General features: G+C 44.1%; 1 protein-coding gene across 3 annotated transcripts in view; it reads right to left on the bottom strand.

Annotated features, from left to right (window-relative positions):
• igsf3 (immunoglobulin superfamily, member 3) overlaps positions 1-19,455 on the bottom strand; it is an 88,119-nt gene extending 68,664 nt beyond the window's left edge. For all 3 annotated transcript variants that reach the window (XM_083777264.1, XM_083777265.1, XM_083777263.1), the window contains exon 1: positions 18,416-19,455. In XM_083777264.1, coding sequence (XP_083633390.1) covers positions 18,416-18,455 — 40 coding nt within the window. In that variant the 5' untranslated portion in view covers positions 18,456-19,455. The remainder of the gene's footprint in view (positions 1-18,415) is intronic.
• Positions 19,456-19,715: the final 260 nt, after the last annotated feature.

Below are 19,715 nucleotides of genomic sequence, written 5' to 3' on the forward strand. Positions count from 1 at the left end.
ACTTGCTCTCATCCTTCCTCCATGATGTATATGTCAAATATCTTCCCTTTCCCTCTCTCCACTATGTAGATTCTCTTTTCTCTCTCTCTCTCTCTCTCTCTCTCTCTCTCTCTCTCTCTCTCTCTCTCTCTGCATATTTCTGTCTCTCCTCGGTGCCTTGCGGTTCTCAGCTTCCATTCAGGCAGGGTTTAAGCGGCTCTACGGTACTTCAAAGTGGCTGTCGCTCGGCTGGCTCTTTGGACTGGCGAACGGCTGAAAATGACATGCCAAAACCCTGCAGGCCTTCAGACGAATCGGTCCATCCCTCCATCCCTCCACTAAACACACCCACCCACACACCTCTGGCACCGTGCACCCGTGCCATGGCTTCTGGCCTTTCCAGGGGTCAGAGTCACATGTCCTTTTCTACAATGTGTACAGTCAGGTCTCTAAATATAACTGTGCCACTCGCCATTATACGCTCACACCCCTACGCTATCACACTCACACTCTTGTTTCTCTCCGTCTTTGTCATGTCTGAGTTATTGGCTGCTTCCTGTTCAGTTTTGACGATTTGTCACGGCACGCGTGTCCAGAGTCAGATGACATGGAATCATACGGTGGGCGAGTGCCTGAAATGACCTCGTTGTTCCAATGATGGGGCATGCAGAGTAACTCACATGCATGCACCGACACACACACACACACACACACACACACAGTCACACACAGTCACACACACACACACAGTCACACACACACACACACACACACACACACACACACACACACACACACACACACACACACAGGAAGCTGTAAAGAGGATTATGCTAAGTGGAAAGGGGGGGGGGGGGTTTAAACACTAATCCAATCATTTGTGGCCGGTGTCTTAGACACACTGTAAACGGCAGTGTGGACGTGTGCATGCAGAGAGCCACCCCCCCCCCCCCCATCACTTTTCTCTGATACATGATAATTACACACTTGGGGAGGTGTAGCTTATAATAACAGAGTTAGATATAAGAAGATGCTCAGAGGTGTGTGTGTGTGTGTGCCCAACATTGCACTCGGCCATATTCAAACACACCAGCCATTTTGCTCCATCATTTGCCAAATGACTTCACCAATGACGTAAGAGCAAACTGGCCACAACATGAACAACAATTTCAAATCTCTGCACATTTGGAGCATAGAATCATTTAAAAAAACATTGCTTATCATCTTTAAATTACTCAATGGTTTAAGGCCAAACATCATGCTCTGCTCTTAAATACTCTTTGAACTCTCGAACAGTTACCAGAGTTAAATCAAAACAAGACAATTTGAACATCGCACCAACTTCATTTTAAAACCCATGTAAATATTCTCCAAAGCCTTCTGTTAAAGTTTAGCTTACCGATACACAGGATTAGATTTCCTTTATGCGAACAAAGGAAAAATACACATCCAGGATGCCTGAGAAAGGTCCATGACAGAACCTTTGCCGTAATAAAAGGATTCTCTATTGAGCAAGTGTGTGCAGGTGTTTCTATGTTATCTCAACGGCAACCAACTCACCTGTCCCTGAGCTGAACTAGGTGTGCTAAAGACTTTGGTTTACTTTTTAAGTGTACAGAAAAGTAAAACAACAATTACACCCTGACCTCATTTTGCCTATTTTGTGTTGTGTTTCTCTATGTTATTCCTTCTATTACGCTTTTAAACAACTTCAATTACTTTTGACTTTTTAAGTGTTTATGCCTCATGCAAGCACTTTTAATTATCTTGAAAGTGTATGAAAGGTAGGAAACAAAGAAACTTGCCTTTCCATATCACATTCATCCTCCATTCCTGGAAACTAATTCTCTCTCCAGAAATCAGAACGCCTCTCACTTGCGTGCACGCACGCACGCACACACGCACGCATGCACGCAAACCAAGGCTCTACATGCCAGCCCAGTACTAGGACAGTGTGCCCCAGTAGAGTTATTTCTGTCTCTCTCTCTCTCTCTCTCTCTCTCTCTCTCTCTCTATCTCCGTCGTACCCTGCTTCTCTCTCGTTTTACACCATGTGTGCATGTACACATGGTGCACGAAACATGGTGTAAGAAGGAGCAACCATCCGCAGCCCTCTTAACTTAATTATGAACATGCTGGTAAGATGGTAAATAAATAAATAAATAAAATAATGGGCCGAGTCAGTGTCCCATCTTCCCATGGGGGGCCTCGGCGGGCAGATCTAGAAATCCTGTGAAGAGGCGGCAAACGGCAGCAGGGACGGATAGTGGCTAATGTCACGACAGAAATTCTGGAAGGCTGTGAATAAATATGACAAATGAAAACACTTATTCTTTACCTGCACATCTCCAATGTAACAACTGTGTATTATTTGACCAGAAAGAGATCTGCCCTAGCCATACGCAACATTTATTTAAAGATGTGTACACAACACATGACCCACACACCTACATGTAAAGTTCACCTTTCAGTTCACTTTACAACCTATTTCTCCTAGTGATGTATCCAATGCAGTGAGTGCACTATAAAATGATTTCCATTGATCCCAGGAAATCAAGGAACAGACAAATTGATCAATTCCATATTCCATATCCATACCTCTCTGTATCAGATATATTTATCCAGCCAAATAAGTATTTGGCTGGATAAATATTTGACTTTAAGCAGCATTAAATATCTGATATCGGATTCTTGTATAGAAACAGAAAACAGTTTCCCTTTGAACAGTTGAGGCAACAGTAGACTATGCCGATAGCATTCTACAGACTGTGGTTGCTTCCACTGTCAAACCCCTAGACGCAGTTTATCATTCTGCATTCAGATTTATTACCGGTAATCCCTAGGACACTTTCCTGCTCGGGGCGCAGAGGCATGATAAACACGTATCTTTTCATCCATGAATTCCTTATAGACATACACTAACACCACCCTAGTCTGTACATTTTTTTCCTATGCTGGACTAGACCGCACAGACCGCACACTCGAACTCACTCTTAGCACAAACTGTCTTTAGCTTTTAGTCCTGTGGGTTTATTCTGAGTTTGGAAATTGTGCTTGTTGTGGTCACATGGAATCATCTTCAACACATCCTCAAGATCAACACCCTGTTCAATTCAAGATGATGACCTCATACCACTACACCTCAGAGTTCAGTCGTTTACAGCAGTGGTTCATGTCAAGGAGCCCCAATGTTATATGCATTTGGTCCAGGGGCGCCATCAGGGGGGGGGGGGGGGGGGGGGGGGGGGGGGGAATATTGCGCAGCTAAATGGGAACGGTGCTAGACCATGGCATGCACCAGCGCCGGTCAGCCCGGGTCGGGAAAAATTAATAAAAAGGACCAGGCTTCCCCATATAGTTTAGATCGCCTCATATAAGAAACAGTTCTTATATGAGTTATGAGTTTGAAAAATAAACCGATCACCCCGGCCTTTTCAATCATATGGATATGAAGCATCGACTGAAGGTGGAAATGTACAAATATACCCAAAGAGTAACAAAATAAGCGCTAGAAACGAGTCAAACAACCCAGAGACTACATTTCCGGGTAGGCGGAGTGGCTGCAGCTGCCCGTCGCACAACAGAAACTGAATGTTAATTACAGCTGAGCTTATGTCAACGAGGAATCTCAGGAACGCAATGTGTTGACAGCTGGGCATGACGTATATTAGCAGCGACATTGCTTTAATATGTAGTTTCAAGGCTTTTGCGGCCACATTAATTCCATTTTCTCCAGAAACTGGCTGTATCAAATATGAATGGACATCATTAACGACGCACAGCCACTCCCCTGACAGAAAGGCTAGGGTGGTCGGTTTATTTTTCAAACACAGTTCTTATATGAAGCGACCTAAAATCGCCCTATGGAGATTTCAATGCAAATAAAAAATACATGAACCTGTGTATTGGAGGCATCAGAGACGTTTGAGGCTTAAATAAAGATTTCAAATTAATCACAAGAAAATGCACAGAAACAAGTGCATGTGTCAGAGTGTGTGTGTGGATCTTTTCCTCTCTAGATTTCTCACCCTAGGTTAACCATTCTCCAAAATCAATCTGGCTCTTACTCCCTCTAGGCCCACAGAAAACATTTGGCCCCTTTAACATCATTACCAGACAGCGAGAACCAGCGAGCGAGCATTTCTGAAGATGCTGGAAATTGGAGGGAGAAAGAGGAGGAATGTTCAAGGAAGGTAAATGTTGACATTTACACAGGAGAGGAGGTGGCCATAGTACTGTAGGACTCTATTCATTTCTGAAGGTAGTGGACGAAACCCTCCTGTTCAGTTGATAATATTGTCTGTCCTTTACCATTGGAAATGAAAACCTGCTTGAAGGGCCATTCACACAGAGCACTATAACTATAAATAAATATAGTTTTAAAATGTGTTATAAGCCAAATTAATGGCAGAGTTCACTCCAACTATATAAAAAAAATACAATGGTGAACTATATAGTTATAGTGCTCAGTGTGAACGGCCCTTGAGGCAGTGTCTGTGAGGCCTAACGGTTGACTGTTACGATAAAATCACTTTGATCCTTACACGAGTTAAATTAACACAGCACTGTGTACAACTGCCATTGTCTTTGGGTCATTTAAACACAGCAAAAGAGGATTCATTTAACTAATCCTATTGCAAAATCTGTCCAGTCTGTGTGTTTATGGGCTCCGTCTCACGCCAGGAGCCCTATTTCCTTAATTTGGGGATTTAGTATAGTGTAAGAGGCGTTCCCCCGTAAACAATGCTCTCTTGTGCCACCACGTAAATCCTTAAACACCTCCGCTACCCATTACATTATGCATAGGTGTGGTTTGGGCGTTACACAACTTAAACCAATAAGTGTGCCAGGTGTCGTTGCCTTTAAGAGATCTATTATCCATAATCCATTATGCCCTGGACCTTGCCTTGTGGAAGAGCAATGCGTGCTGCCTTGGAATACATGTACTGTATATCAGATACAGAGCGTTGTTTTGTGTATCCAGTATCTGCCATCCACTCCGCGACCAACACAGCCACGTTGTGCCTTTCATTTGGTTGACACAAGTATCAGCTACGTGTTACTGATTATGGGGAATTTTACATTATTTTAAATCCATTACATATTTGCTGCATAATGGGGTGATGAGGTGATGGAAGTAAACGAGGGAATAGTGCATAATGCGCCTTGGTACAAATCTCAAACTTATTTGACTAGACAATTAAACACAATGAGCACAATTAATTGACACTGCCGATTCTAGGGAACTTTTGGTGTGGTTTGGGCTTTAGGGACTTTTGACAGAAAAAAAAGGATTATGACCACGGATATGCTCCAAAAGTCCTCTTTCCCCTCCACTATGTAGTACTGTAGTGCCCTTGATTGGTGAGCATCAACAAATAGTACTAATCAGATTATTCTTACTATTCCTTCTAATTACGTATCCTTTATGTTTTCCTTGGATGATAATCATCATCTGTTATCAGAATGTAAAAATTACTTATCAGTGCAGTACTCACTGATAATCTCTGGCCCTCCCAACGCTTCCAAGACCCTTATTAAAAGGTCTTGGAAGCGGTAGAAAAACTAGAAATAATATCTCCAAATGATTCAATCTTTTAGAGCTATTTTAGAAATACCAGTAAGACGCCCAAGGGCGAGGTCGCGTGCACGCATCCGCCTCGTTGACGGCAGACTGCATATCAACATATGGAAGAACAGAACAGGTTCCAGACATATATCCTAATCCATATATGGAGATCTAAGGGTTTGAGGTCAGATGTAGAGTTGCTGGCCAATATTAATGACATCAGGGATTTCCATATATGGGCTTAATTGCGACAGCAGATCTCAATCCCTGATGATGTCACGTGAATCTGTGATGTCACGAGAACATCTATGGGGATAATAAGTGACTGACTGACAGAATGACTGACGGGAAATGGACGTTTTCATAGTAATGAGGTATTGCGGTCGTAATTATTATTATATAACACACACACACACACACACACACACACACACACACACACACACACACACACACACTCACATGAATTCAAATCATTTTTGAGAAATCAAGCAAAACACAAAGATGGCCACACTAACTAAACAAACTGAACTATATTTAGACCATTTTGGTTTGTGTATTTTTCAGACTTATTTAATGTTAATGATATAATACAAACCTATAATAATAATAATAATAATAATAATAATAAAACTTTATTTGTATAGCACCTTTCATGACATGAAATGCAGCTCAAAGTGCTTTACAGAACAATGGAGAATAAAAGAAAAGCAAGGCAACGACAAAAAACAAGCAGTAATGCAATACAGTGAGGACATGAATAACAAAAAAATAAAAAATAATGGTGTGTGCCTGCAATGCAGCCAGTGGCATTCAGCCATTTTGGAACCTGCTTTAACTAATGAGCAATATCAATTATCACTAGCTATAATGATTAGAACGATTGGCACAGCAACCTGTCAGTTCTGTTCATCATGAAGTATGCTTTTGACTATTTGGGCACTTTTGCAAGCCTTCCAGCCATCCAATCATCATCATTTTCAATTTATAACATGGTAAATCTATATATATTCAAATATGTGTCTCATGAGTTTTTACGTTTTAATATGGAGAATGATCTACTTGCATAGTACCGCATCACTGATTGGAGTTGAGATGAGTCATTAAAGAGGGAATGTCATGCTTTCCGCAAGGCGCCGCGTTGAGAGATTGGATGTCTGCTAGTACAGTATTTTCGATGCATAACAGCACCGTCATACGGCAAAGCACACATCTAGCAAAGCCACAAGCACCTCAAACCAGGGAGATTTATGGGTGAAATGCGGCGGCTGACCCAGTCTGTCACAAACCTTATTATTTCCCCTACCAAATCTTTTAGTTACACGAATATTGTTACTTTTTATCGAAATGGGAAGAAAAAAATCACTGGTCACATGATTCATGATTCAGCGCACTGGGTCTCTCCGAGCCCCAGTGGAGGGGAGTGGCAGAACGGAAGGGAACTGAGCAGACAGTCCACGCTGAGCGCTGTGGGGACACAGGAGTCTTGGTGACTGGGAGGAGACCGAGGTAACTAAGATATTCGATAGAAAATAATATTTTTATATTATATCTAGCCAGTACAAACCCAAATGTGCCAACTAAACGGCTAGCCTAACCTGCTAGCCAGGCGCCGCGTGTAGTTTCAGACTGCTTTCAGTGAGACCACGTGATGTTATCATAATGATATTTTTCAAGGTCATTGCACCTTTAAGAACAAAAGGGAAACTCGTATGCATGCGAGCGAGCGTGAAAGATGATCGCTTACTCTCCTGCAAGAACACGCCATGCAGTTCATTGCTGTGATCTTAGCCGACTCTTGAAGAATAACGGAAGTGATGTTTTACACTTCTTCATTACTAGAATTTTGCGGGCCTCAGGCCCGCTCATCCTAGCGCCACGCGTCACAAACTGGAGGAAGGAAATTGTGGGAGCCAAAGTCACAACATTTCGAAATGTGGTTCTCAGTGTATTTTTAATGGAGGAAATGTCAGAGTGTATTTGTATGAAAGAATATTAACAGTGAATGTGTAGTAAATGAAGCTGCAGTGCCATGAGGTTGCACAGAAACAAAGGACAGTGATGTGTGTGAATTGTGAAGTGTTTGATCAGCATCATCTTCAGTGATTAAATCATTTGTGAGAATGCAACAGCCTTACTTCAATGGGGATTGTTTTGGGAAGAAGCAGTTGTCCGTGCAAGGGTCTCAGGTTGCAAAGGAACAATTGAATTGGGCAGCTGATCCAGAAGCCATTGAAGGGCGTGGAGGAGTGGGGTGATATGGAAGGGCAACGGCACTGTGCAGCAGTTTGTTTTGTTTTGTCCAGCAGTGTTTATCTGTCACTCTGGAAGACGTTTAGTGTACTTGCCAAGAGCCGCTACGCGTCCGAAACGGTAGAGAAATGACAGTTACCGTGTGGGGGTCCCCGGGGGTCCCCGGAACATCCTGACCCTCAGGAACATGGCCAGTGTGGGGGTCCCCGGGGGGGGGGTTACGGAACCTCCAGGCCCCCAGGAACGCGCACAGGGGGCTGGGCCGGTTCCGGCAAGCCGCCCGCATCCAAAACGGTTAAGAAATGACAGAGTTACCGTGTGGGGTCCCCGGAACATCCAGACCCGGAACATCCAGACCCCACTAGCACTCAGGCTAAACAATGTTGGTATGCACTATGCAGGTACATCCCAAATCTCCCAACTTGCTTTGGGCCAGTAAGTCTCATTACGAGTTGGACCTCCTGCGTGTACTGCTCTGTTCTAAAGTCTACTCTCTGCTGTGGGCTGCTGTTGTGGAGCCCTCTATAGAGCTGCTACCTGGTTAACTGGACCTGACAGCAGTATTATAGTATTTACAGAAGCAGGGGGAAAAAAGAAAAAACTAAAGAATTCCACATGTTGACAGAACTAGAAGATGGGGCTGAACAAAGGCGAAACAGCTTACCGGAGAGCTCTACCCCCCCCCCCCCCCCCCCCCCCCCCCCCGCCCCACCCTCAACAACAAAAACAACAGCAGCAGTGATGGAGCATGAGCAAGCTGGGTTGGGTGAGTGACCCCGGCTCACACCACCATTGACAGCAATTTCACTACAACAGCTTTCCAGCCGTAGATGCTTATTGACGGCTAGGCTCCCACCCCAACGTCGGCTTGGTGTGTAGCAGCCTTGCAGGGTGAGGCTGTATGAATACGTCTGACTTAAGAGACCACATCTGTGTACAATACACATTCAATATCATTTCTCCACGAAAGCTTATGATTTTGATTTATGAACAATGCAGTTTAGATACTGTAGATATTAAGACTGTGGGTGTGTGTTTGTGCGTGCGTGCGTGCGTGCGCCAATAGAGAAAACAAGAAAGTTAGGTGGACAGAGGTGTGTGTGTTTGGCCTCTATTAGACACCAGTTACACAGGCCAGAAGAGCACCAGTCACCCACACATCTATAATCAGTGAGAGGACCAGAGAGAGGTGGAAAGGGATAGCAGGCTTCACAGTGGAGTCTGAAGGTCGTGCACATCGTTAGCTTGTCATATGGCAGTGGGGGGATATGGTATAGGTATAGGTTGCAGGTTAAAGACAGTAATATGGGGGAGGTTTTGTCAGCCATAAGCGTTAAGGAGGACTGCCTATTGTTCTCCTTAAACCTAATTTATATGACAGTGTCACTCATGGAAAATTAATGAGTACTAGAAAGAGCAGTTCCTGGAAGAATTTGCGTGGGCTCGCTGAGAACAGCTATAAAGAGTAGAATGTCACTTTTAAGGAGTACAACAGTTGGATTTAAAATTAAATGCATAAATATGTTTAGCAGACACGGCATCTGAGTGGAAGTTAGTTATTACCTTGCAAATAGCAGTGTCTAATAACAGTGTGGCTCTCTGAGCATCTATAGGACTCCATATTTGGGCAAGGTTTCAACCAGGGGGGCAGTCAGCCAGATATTTCGTGAAGCCTCATTTGAAATCGGTAGTTCATATAATGGCCTGTTGTGGCGCTGGACTGGACCCAAAAGCCCCATAGCTCCATAGAGGCCCATGTATTTTGGCCCAACTTCACCTAGACTGTATTACCTTAATAAACATGGTCATGAATACTTTCTTCTTCCAGTCACTAGTTTAAAGTCTCATTTCTAATGTCATAATATTCTTTTTGGAAAATTATGGTCCCATTAATTAAAAAAATGACCATAAAGTCGCGTATGTTCTGAGGGGCGTGGCTACCGTTACAGTCTATGATCGGGATTCCCCTCCCACTCAAGAGTCTTCTCCTCCCACTCGAGTCAAAATAAAAACCAACAGAGAAGAAGGGGGGAAGTCCCGCCTCGTTGTCTGGGCAGCCAATGACCAGCTGGTACAAAACGGAGCCAGCCAATGGCCAGCTGGTACCAAAAGATGGCGACTTACATCAGGAATTAGCATATCATTACAGGCTTCATTTTACGTTCATGTTAGACCCGGGGAACGCTTTGTCCATATTTTTTACAGTCTATGGTTTCAACCTGACCCCAGTCACCCCACTACCACAGACTTCAATTATATTTAAAAAAAAAAGATGTATTTCAAGAAATATAAAACATACATGAAATAAATAGTTGGAGGTACTTCCTTGACCTACTGACAACGTGAACAAGACATTTGGTGCCGATGGGTTTTTCAAAACTTTTAATAGCTTAACATTTACAAGTTTGAATTAGGATTCCAGGTAAAATAGATTTTTATACCCATTGACTCCCGCATGAATGTTTAAAATAATTAATATTTTGGTATTTAAAGAGAATTAACAGTGTTTCTGTCTCAAGGAAGGAATGTGCAAGTACTTAAGAGTCACAACAAAGTAGTCGGAATAAATAATAAAAGCAAAGATAATAAGGGAGTGCTTGCATAGAGAGCCAACTAATTAGGCTTTACTTAGCGGCAAGAAAAAGATAATCTCACACACACACGCACAAGGAGATGGCATATGACAATGACATCTCCTTTCTTTTGCTCTCATTTGAACCACTTTTGTGTCACAGCAGGGTTATGCTGGGTTCCATTCTTGCTGTGCTACAGACTACAGTACCTAGTCCTGATTTATGGATCTCTTGGGCTATCATACGCATGACCCCACCTGAGTGCCTGCCTGTCACAGCTGTTAGGACCAGGCTGGTAGCAATGGGGCAATATAAGAGATGGAGAGAGACGGTGTGTGTGTGTGTGTGTGTGTGTGTGTGTGTGTGTGTGTGTGTGTGTGTGTGTGTGTGTGTGTGTGTGTGTGTGTGTGTGTGTGTGGCTGCCAGTGCCACACTGCAAGTGCGCATGCATGCACATTATGTTCAATGGCCACCCCTTACCAACCTTGTAATAAATAAGTAATTGGTAAGGACAGAGTTGGAGTCAACAGAAGGGTAGGGTCTCTCTCTCTCTCTCTCTCTCTCTCTCTCAAGCCACGGTGAGTGTTTTTGACCAAGTTATTCAACCATAACATGAACACACCAACTGCACAGTTACAGACCAGGAGCGGTGAATGACCCCTCCTGGCCTTGCCTGTGGTGTAATCCCACTGACCCCCCCCCCCCCCCCCCCCCCCACACACACACACACACACACACACACACACTTCAGCGTGCATAAAAACGCTTAAACTACAAAGAACACAAACCATTAGACTTGACCCGAGTTACATAATGGGGAATCCAGTCAACAGTTAGACATACAATACTCAACTGTACAGGACGGAACAGCATCCTCCATCCTATGTGACACAGATGCCAATAATAGCTATACCATGTAACTATATCTCACGAGGCTGCCGCACGGCCGCCTGAAGCCCTGACTCTAAAGTTTCCTCTCCACTTGTTTGTGCATGTGAACCATAAAAATCACAAAAAACACACCTGTGTGAACTGAGCGTTGCAACTATACTTTTATTGTTATAGTTACTGTACTGTATTGTAGTAGTACGGTGCCGTATACTGTACTTTATTTGTTTTTGGAGGAAATGACAGAGTTACAGCGTGGGGGTCCCCGGAACATCCAGACCCCCAGGAACACGGCCAGAAAACAGACCCTGTTCCGGGGAGCCTTCCCACGTCCGAAACGGTTGAGAAATGACAGTTATCGTGTTGCAGCTTTCTGTGATATAGACCAGTGGTTCTCAAAGTGGATTCCATGGCATCTCTAGTTTCCTTTAGGGTGGTCGAAATTGACCATTATGAGTCTGTAACTCTGACAGTGAACCAGAACCAAATGGACCCTGACTGGTTCTAAATGTACACTGTCAGAGCTTGACATTTTAAAGTTTGAGAACCTATAGTATAGACGACGGAGTCTGAAACCCACGTCGAGCCCCACAGATTCCATGTGGACCCTGAGCTAGTTTTTCTAAGGTTGCAGCAAAACAGAGGAGACAACAACAAAGAGGAGCATGACTTTCAGGAAACCAGATGGAAACGATCAGCTTAGTTAGTAGGTAAAAGCAGCAGACAGGAAACAACATGACATCATTCTCAGGCATTGCTGATCCTTTTAAAACCGTGGGAGGAGAGCGTAATCAGGAATCATGAGTTTGTGCCAGTTACCTTAAACCCAGTCTGTGAATGCAAGGGTTGTGTGCTGCTGTGCACCCACCATATACAATTACAGACACACACACACACACACAGACACAGACACAGACACAGACACAGACACAGACACAGACACACACACACACACACACACCCCATATCCATTAGCTATGTGGACATCTGCTACCCCATCCACTGACAAAGACTACACCCCCATCTCTACAATTCTCCCCCAAACACACCCTAGAGCCCTGCACCCCCTCTCCTCCACAGCTTTTAATGACAAAGCCCCTCCGTCGAGCCCTCCTTAAAACCCTCGCAATCACAAAAACCCAGAATATAAGCAATGGCTCTATAATGCCCGCATCCTGGGATTAGCCACAATTACGGCACAGCCGACTAAACTTGTTTCAAAATAACACCGGACGATAAAAAACAATCTGCTATCTTCGTTAATTATCCATCTTGCGCTTGTTCACATAAGCACGACAGCTGTATTTGCTTTGTGTGCGGCAGTTCATATGCATAGCCTATGATTGGCAGCTCACTTTCACTTTCTATCAAGCTCTGTGTTTGTGCATTAAGCCACTGATTGGAAAGTAAACCAATTCTCTATTAATTAGTCTACTTCAAACAGACTTCTCTCCCATTGTAAGTAATTTCTGCTCTCAGGCAACAAAAAACGCAAGCGCTTGTAAATACTTGCAATTATGTGCATGCAATCACAGGCATGCACGCATTCATGTGCTCACACAACTCACAGGCAAACACATCGCTTTCCAAAGAGGGTGTAGTAAGCTCAGTAGTCCGATACATTTAGCATCTTTGCCTTTAGTTTCCATATTTCATATTTTTGTCAAAAAATAGTTTCATAAATTAATTCTCTATTTTATAGATCCCTTTTCTGTTTGTAAATAATTACATTTTTCACGGCAGCGCAAGTGGAGGCAAAACATTAGCTGAACACAGTAGATAGACACTCAACACATCCATGCCAGCACTGCCTATGAATTGTTTGTATTTTGCCAAACTGCTATCTATAAGACAAAGACTTCGTTATAACACTCACCTGACTCACATCATGCAGTACATGCAGTACATCAAATAGAGCGTTGCAGTCCCGCCCCCTGTCATGACGACGCCAGGCCCAGGAAACTATTCCCAATGCATTTTTCCCATAGACATTTCAAAAAGTATTTATTTAAAGAGTTTACTTTAGGGTTACGCCGCGGACAAAGCCAACTGGAGTTGTGACAAATCATGACAATAAACACAATATTTTGGACCAAACGAATAATTACAGAGAAGAAAAACAACAAACATTTTTTCTTCTAATTCTTTTTTTGGCCCAAAGATTTGTGTTTGTTGTCATGATTTGTCACGACCAGAGTTGGCTTTGTACTACACTTAAAAGGTCTTTAAATAAATACTTTTTGAAAAGTCTATGAGGAAAATGAACAGAGAATCATTTCCTGGGCCCTGGTAGGGTGGCGGGACTGCGACGCTCTATAACTATGAGTATCAGGCAAAAAATGTCCGATCTACAAGCTCACAACGTATTACCATGCGATGTGAGCGGCTATAATTACCTGCTCGAATTAGAGAAGCCAGGTTGAAAGCAGCCATGTCTGTCTGTGGTGTTGATGAATATTTAACCACAGGAGCTTGTGACTAAATACTAACTACACTGGATCCATTGTATTTTACATTTCCCTGAAAAGTAACTGTCATTTTTAGGCATACAGATTTTCTGCCCGACAACCATACAAGAAACACATTAACCGGGGTACAGTCACCGTGACGTTTTGTAGGAGGAGTGAGTGAGTACAGTACGTGCGTACGGTATAGTGTGTGTGTGCGTGTCTACGCTCAGGCGTCGCTGACTGAATATGGATCAGCAGTGTGCAGAAGACAAGAGAGGCGTCACCATAGTTACACTGCCTTGTGCGTATCCCACCAGCGCCGGCTCCGTTCGGGTGGAGGATCAAGCAGAGTGTGAGACACGACTCGCGATGTGGGTGTTTATGTGAACTGGAATCCTCTGGCTAGCCAGTCATCACGGCCTCATGGAACCGCAGAGGGGTGAGATGTCCTTTGAAGTGGACGGTGGAGGCTGCTCGTAAACGGTCTGAGGTAGACCTGGTGGCACTTAAAGCACAGATTCCTGCAGTTCACAATCCACCTAACTGCAGCCATTAGGGAGATGGAACTATGTGATCTGGATCGGTACCCAGGGGCAACGTCTAATTAGTGCTCTCTGAAGGGGGTTGGGCTTGGCTGCAGTTTTCTTTAAAATGGAGTCAGAGAGGGAGGTCAGGGAGTGCGCAGAGACAGTGTGTGTGTGTGTGTGTGTGTGTGTGTGTGTGTGCGCGCGCGCACATGCAGGGCTAGGTGGTTGAGCCATGCAAAAGTCAGCCCAAATTAACACTCTGAATGTGTCCAACAGGAATGGCTATGAATGGGCTGTTCGATCTTATCACACATGAGGGGGCATGAAACGATGTGTGCGAGAGAGCGTGCACAGTTGTGTTCTGGCAGGAGGTTGTGATGTGGGGGAGTGCTGACAGCTAATGAGAGGTGCTGCTACCCTGGAGTCCAAATCAGACACAAAACAGACACAGCCTCGGCTGAAACCGTGGCTCCAGCCGGCCTCCTGATGCAGTACAGCGGACAGGAAGCCTCCCTCAAGAAATTGTTTTCATCTCACAGTACAGTCACTTTACTTATCTCCCCAATGTCAACCGGAGCGAGGCCGCTAAAGCTTGGATCTGGGTCATGGGTTGAAAATTCCTTTGAAAGTGAAGGACATCTAGCCATCAATGCATTATTTTACTTTTCAATTAGAAATTCTGTCTGGCTGAGGGAATTCTACAACCCGATCCCAAATGCTTTGTTTTCTCTTCTCGTTAACTCTTCTGAAAAAAGAGGAATTTCCACCTCAAAACAGGAGTGAAGGCGTGAAGGAGTGAAGATGGACAGGTAAACTTTTAGAGTTTGTCCTTGTCATCGTACATCAGCATAACGGTAAACTGCAGTGACAGTTGGGTGTGAGTTTTAGCGACTGGCTGTAAAGTCTGTTATACAGGGCTGCTAGCCCCGAGGCTAGCAGGGTGTGTGATTCCTCTTTAGGTAGCCCCAAGGCAAGCCACTCTGCACTCCATCCAGACAAGTCCTGGCACCACGTCCAGACTCCCATTCTCTCATTCAACTCTACTGATGCATGACTGATTTGATGTTTCAGCTCTCAGCCAATTTCAGAACAATGACAATGGCGTGGGTTTTAAATAATTCATTGCAACTTTAATTTTGACTGGAAATAAATACCACGCAGGTGCCAGCCAAACTGATATTACTGGTTTGCGGGGCTACGTTGCTTTGTTGTCAGTTGACACGACGGTGCTGAGATTGTGAAACACAAGGGCACAAAAGGCATTTCTTTGTGGGTCGACAAAGGAGTCCAATTGTGCAAAGAAGCATGCATGCAGTACAGAATATAAGACTATAAAAATAACACCATCACAATCCAACAGTTTCATGTGGCCCATATTTCGCCTCACAAGTAGGCCTTTTGCTTTAGGTTCACAAAAGCATAGAAAGAAACTACACACAAAATGAATAATGGTACATGTTTTTTTGCATAATGCACACAGATGTATGCAGCACATAGAGGTTGAATGAGTTATAGCATTTTGCCTGTCTAGACACAGTGCTCTGTCTTAGGTAAACAGAGGCATATGAATGCATTGACGGAAGCCAGAGTGCCAGACGCAAGTCCTTTGCTGGCAAGAAAGCCGAGCGAAATCTTAGAGACCCGAAGCTACGTGTGACCACCACCAATCATTCTCTCTACCCGGCATCTGAGATCATTCACCACGTGGTGACAGCTGACTCGAGATTCACAGCAATATTTAAAGTGAGTGAGCTGACCGGGCCTTGACCCAAGGGGCCAGAGCCCTGTTATTCTCTGAGAGAGAGAGAGAGAGAGAGTGTGTGTGTGTGACTGAAATAGCATAGCAGAGGGAGGTGCAACGCTCAGCTGTCATTCTTATTTGAGACAACAGAAAGCCTTGGTGATGAGGATTCCGGAGGGCCTCCACAAAGTTTAGACTTTAGTTAAACTAAGCTAGCAATGCCTCTACAAACTCGGCAAAATGGAGCCGTTACTGGAATTGACATTTTGCTGGATTCTGCTGACAGCAGACGGCCTTTCTTTTCAGACTGTACATCGCCATATCCACATTTAATATGATCACCCACATTTCCTTCAATTTCATATACCAAATATTCAGATACCAAAAAACATCAAGCAAGAATGTTCACAATAATGTGTAACAGAAAATAATGTGCATCTTGAAGTCAAATAATTAAATAAAAATGCTGTTTCAGCATTTTCCTGTATATTGTTAGGTCGGTCTGAAATCATCGAATTTAAAACTGGTCAACTGCTGTTCTACTGTCAGCACAGTAAATGGAAACCACTGAGGTATTCACTGACAGCTTTCTGCTTAACGTTACATTACACTTCAATTCAGTTATATAAACCAGGATGTCCCGGGTATTTTAGGATTGTTCATGTTCTCTCTGTCTCATGCACACCGCACACACAAAAAAGTACATAGATCTGACAAAAAATGTTCAATCAAATGTGAAACAAGACAGTTTATATAGGTACATTATATATGTATATCCACACACAATCACACATGTACTGGATGTCTGCCCAGCAGCATGGAAAGAGCAGATACAGGTTTAGCTACCTATAAGAGTGTGTAAGTGATACCTCAGGGTACAGTTACTGATATGGTTATAGTCTCTATTCTATTTCCAACAACTGTCACCCACCTTTAAATTCAGCTCTTTTCACAAACAAAATGCAAGTGCAAACACGTCGCACACCAGCTGACACACATAGCACACTCCTTGGCGGCTTGCCACACACACACACACACACACACACACACACACACACACACACACACACACACACACACACACACACACACACACACAGAGAACGTATTTTGCACGCCCGAACGTGCACAATACACAAACACTCACAGGCACCTCCAAACTCAATGCCTATTTTTCCAGATAAAAGACATTTTCACATTGCCAGCTTAACTACCAAGAGAGCTCGAATCCACATAATGAACACTTCTGAATAGCCAACAAAAGCCCCGTTTCATCCAGAAGCTACAAATGGAACGAACACCCTATCTTACGCAGCCAATTCGATCTTTATTGTGATTACGTGCCATAGTTTATTGTACCAACTGCATATTGTACTGTATATTGTGCATACAGCATACAGGGAAAACCACAAGACATTCTCCTTGAGAAAATAAATAAATAAATCTATTACTGCCTCATTTGATCAATACCCTCAGTGGAAAGTGTGTTCTGATGCCTTGAAAGGGTAAGTGAAGGAAAATGCAGACTAGTAATCCGATTGGGCCACTCCACTGACACCACCCCCCCCCCCCCCCCCCCCTTCCCCACCAGCACTGACATCCAGGAACAGAAAGAGCCATCTGGTGTTTGTTTGAGACAGTTCATAGACAGGATGTGTGTATGTGGCTATGTACTGTATGGATATATGGATATGTGTGTGTGTGTGTGTGTGTGTGTGTGTGTGTGTGTGTGTGTGTGTGTGTGTGTGTGTGTGTGTGTAGCTGTAATGTGGAATACATGTTGGATGGTATGCAGGCTATATATACTTGCAAAGACTCGAAAGGCCATGAAGTGTATATGTGACAGTCTTTAGGATATACAGACGGTATGCAGGATATCACTCTGACATGTGCCTGTTTCTGTACACCACTGGGTTGATATCCAGGTGACATGAGTGTATTAATTACAAAATATAGGAGGCTGTCATCTACATGCAATCCCGCTCATCTTTGAATAGAGGAACTGATTGCGTATAGGGTTAATCTGAGATTTAACGTCCAAATGTCACATTAACCTAGTTAAACCCCCCCCCCCCCCACACACACACACACACACACACACACACACACACACACACACACACGGTCAAATCATACATGAACTCAGATGTTCAAAGCGGGCATGTTATTGTAGTGACTAATAGTAGTGACTAATATGACGTGAAATGATCTCCCAAACTCAGCTAGCTGACGTCTAAAGCCTCTTTCACACAAACACACGCCCCATTTTGCCATGCAGGTGTGCCATGACTCAGGTGTGACTGAGACATTGCAGACACAGTTGATGTTTGTCCCCGTTATTTTTATGGTTGTGTTGGTCAAAATAGTACACAGTAGAATACAGAATAATGCAGGCTTATGCTGTTCATTATAAATTAAGAGCAATCGATACATACCAAGCAGCGCACAGACAATTAGGATCGAATAGGTTTCCATTGTTTTTTGCCCAGCAGATTTTCCAATAATCCGTTATAAGGGCAATGTCTCGTCCGTTTTGATGTTGTAGTTGCTTTCTCGTAAACCACCTGTCCTGACGTCGGTCAAGTCTGCAGAGCCGGGGCTGTCTTCTTGAGAGTCAAATCCCCGTCGCTGTGGAGGAAAAGTCGACAGCAGCGGACGGGATGCCCTCACCTCTCTCCCGTGTCCCGCTTGCTGATAAAACGAAAATTAGGTGTCTTCCCCGTTATCACCTATTTCTTATATTGTCAATGACGACATGCGCCTATGCAAGACGCCTCTATGCGACCCAACCCATCGTCTCTTCTGAACACATCTGTGGGAGACTCAGACTGCGGAGGCGATTCACAGGAGAATGGCAATCCTCCTCCTCCTCCTCAGCGAGACAAAGTCCGTCCCGGCGTAGCTTTGTGGATGACCTGCGCGTTATTTGGATGCGTGGACTGGACAGCGGACAATACCCCAACAAAAACCCGATGAAGGTTGTGCTAAAGTCCTAGTGGTATAAAGTAGGATGCAAATAAGTCGTATTTTCCCCTGTGTGTCTGGTCCTTTGGTGGTGAGAGGGGGATCCAAGCAGACGCTGGCTTTCTCTTCCACGACTCGACTGGTCCCGTAGCCTATAATCAATCTCCCACCAAGAAAACCCCAATGGGCGGGCGCTCTAGATGAGGCAGGCAACGCTTTGTGTGAAACAGCCACGGTAGAACATCTTAATCAATGAAATCGATAACAAACAACGCATTTGTGATCTTTCTCTTATGATTTCTGCCTGGGCTACGTGAACCTTAAACCGCCATGCCTCTGCTCCACTCTGGCAGGCAGACAATGGCCACTTAAAAACACTAATAGACTCAATCTTGTGTATAAACTAGGCAAAACATTTCATTACAACCTAATTTCAGCACCTGGCCGCCGTGATATAATTCCTTGGCACCGAAAAATAGTTCAAAGTCAAAAGCCCTAAGAAGTCTTCAATTCTCCCAAGGTTATTTCCAAGACTTCCTGGTTGTGTGAAGGAATGAAATGCAGTAGGTAAATATAAACTTTGTATTTTGTCCAGCTGCAGTTTGAAAACCTTACAGCGTGCTGGTAGTGCCCGCCCCTCGTCTGAAACTACGCCCCATACGGGAGGCCTTGTACAACCCAGAGCCTTAGAAATAGACAGAGTTATGCAAACTCCGTTCATTTCATGGGGCCGGCATAATGGCGGCCTCTAGCGCTATTGGGGACCGGCTG

The sequence above is a fragment of the Protomyctophum parallelum genome, assembly GCF_964188405.1.
Source record: "Protomyctophum parallelum genome assembly, chromosome: 11".
Taxonomy (NCBI): domain Eukaryota; kingdom Metazoa; phylum Chordata; class Actinopteri; order Myctophiformes; family Myctophidae; genus Protomyctophum; species Protomyctophum parallelum.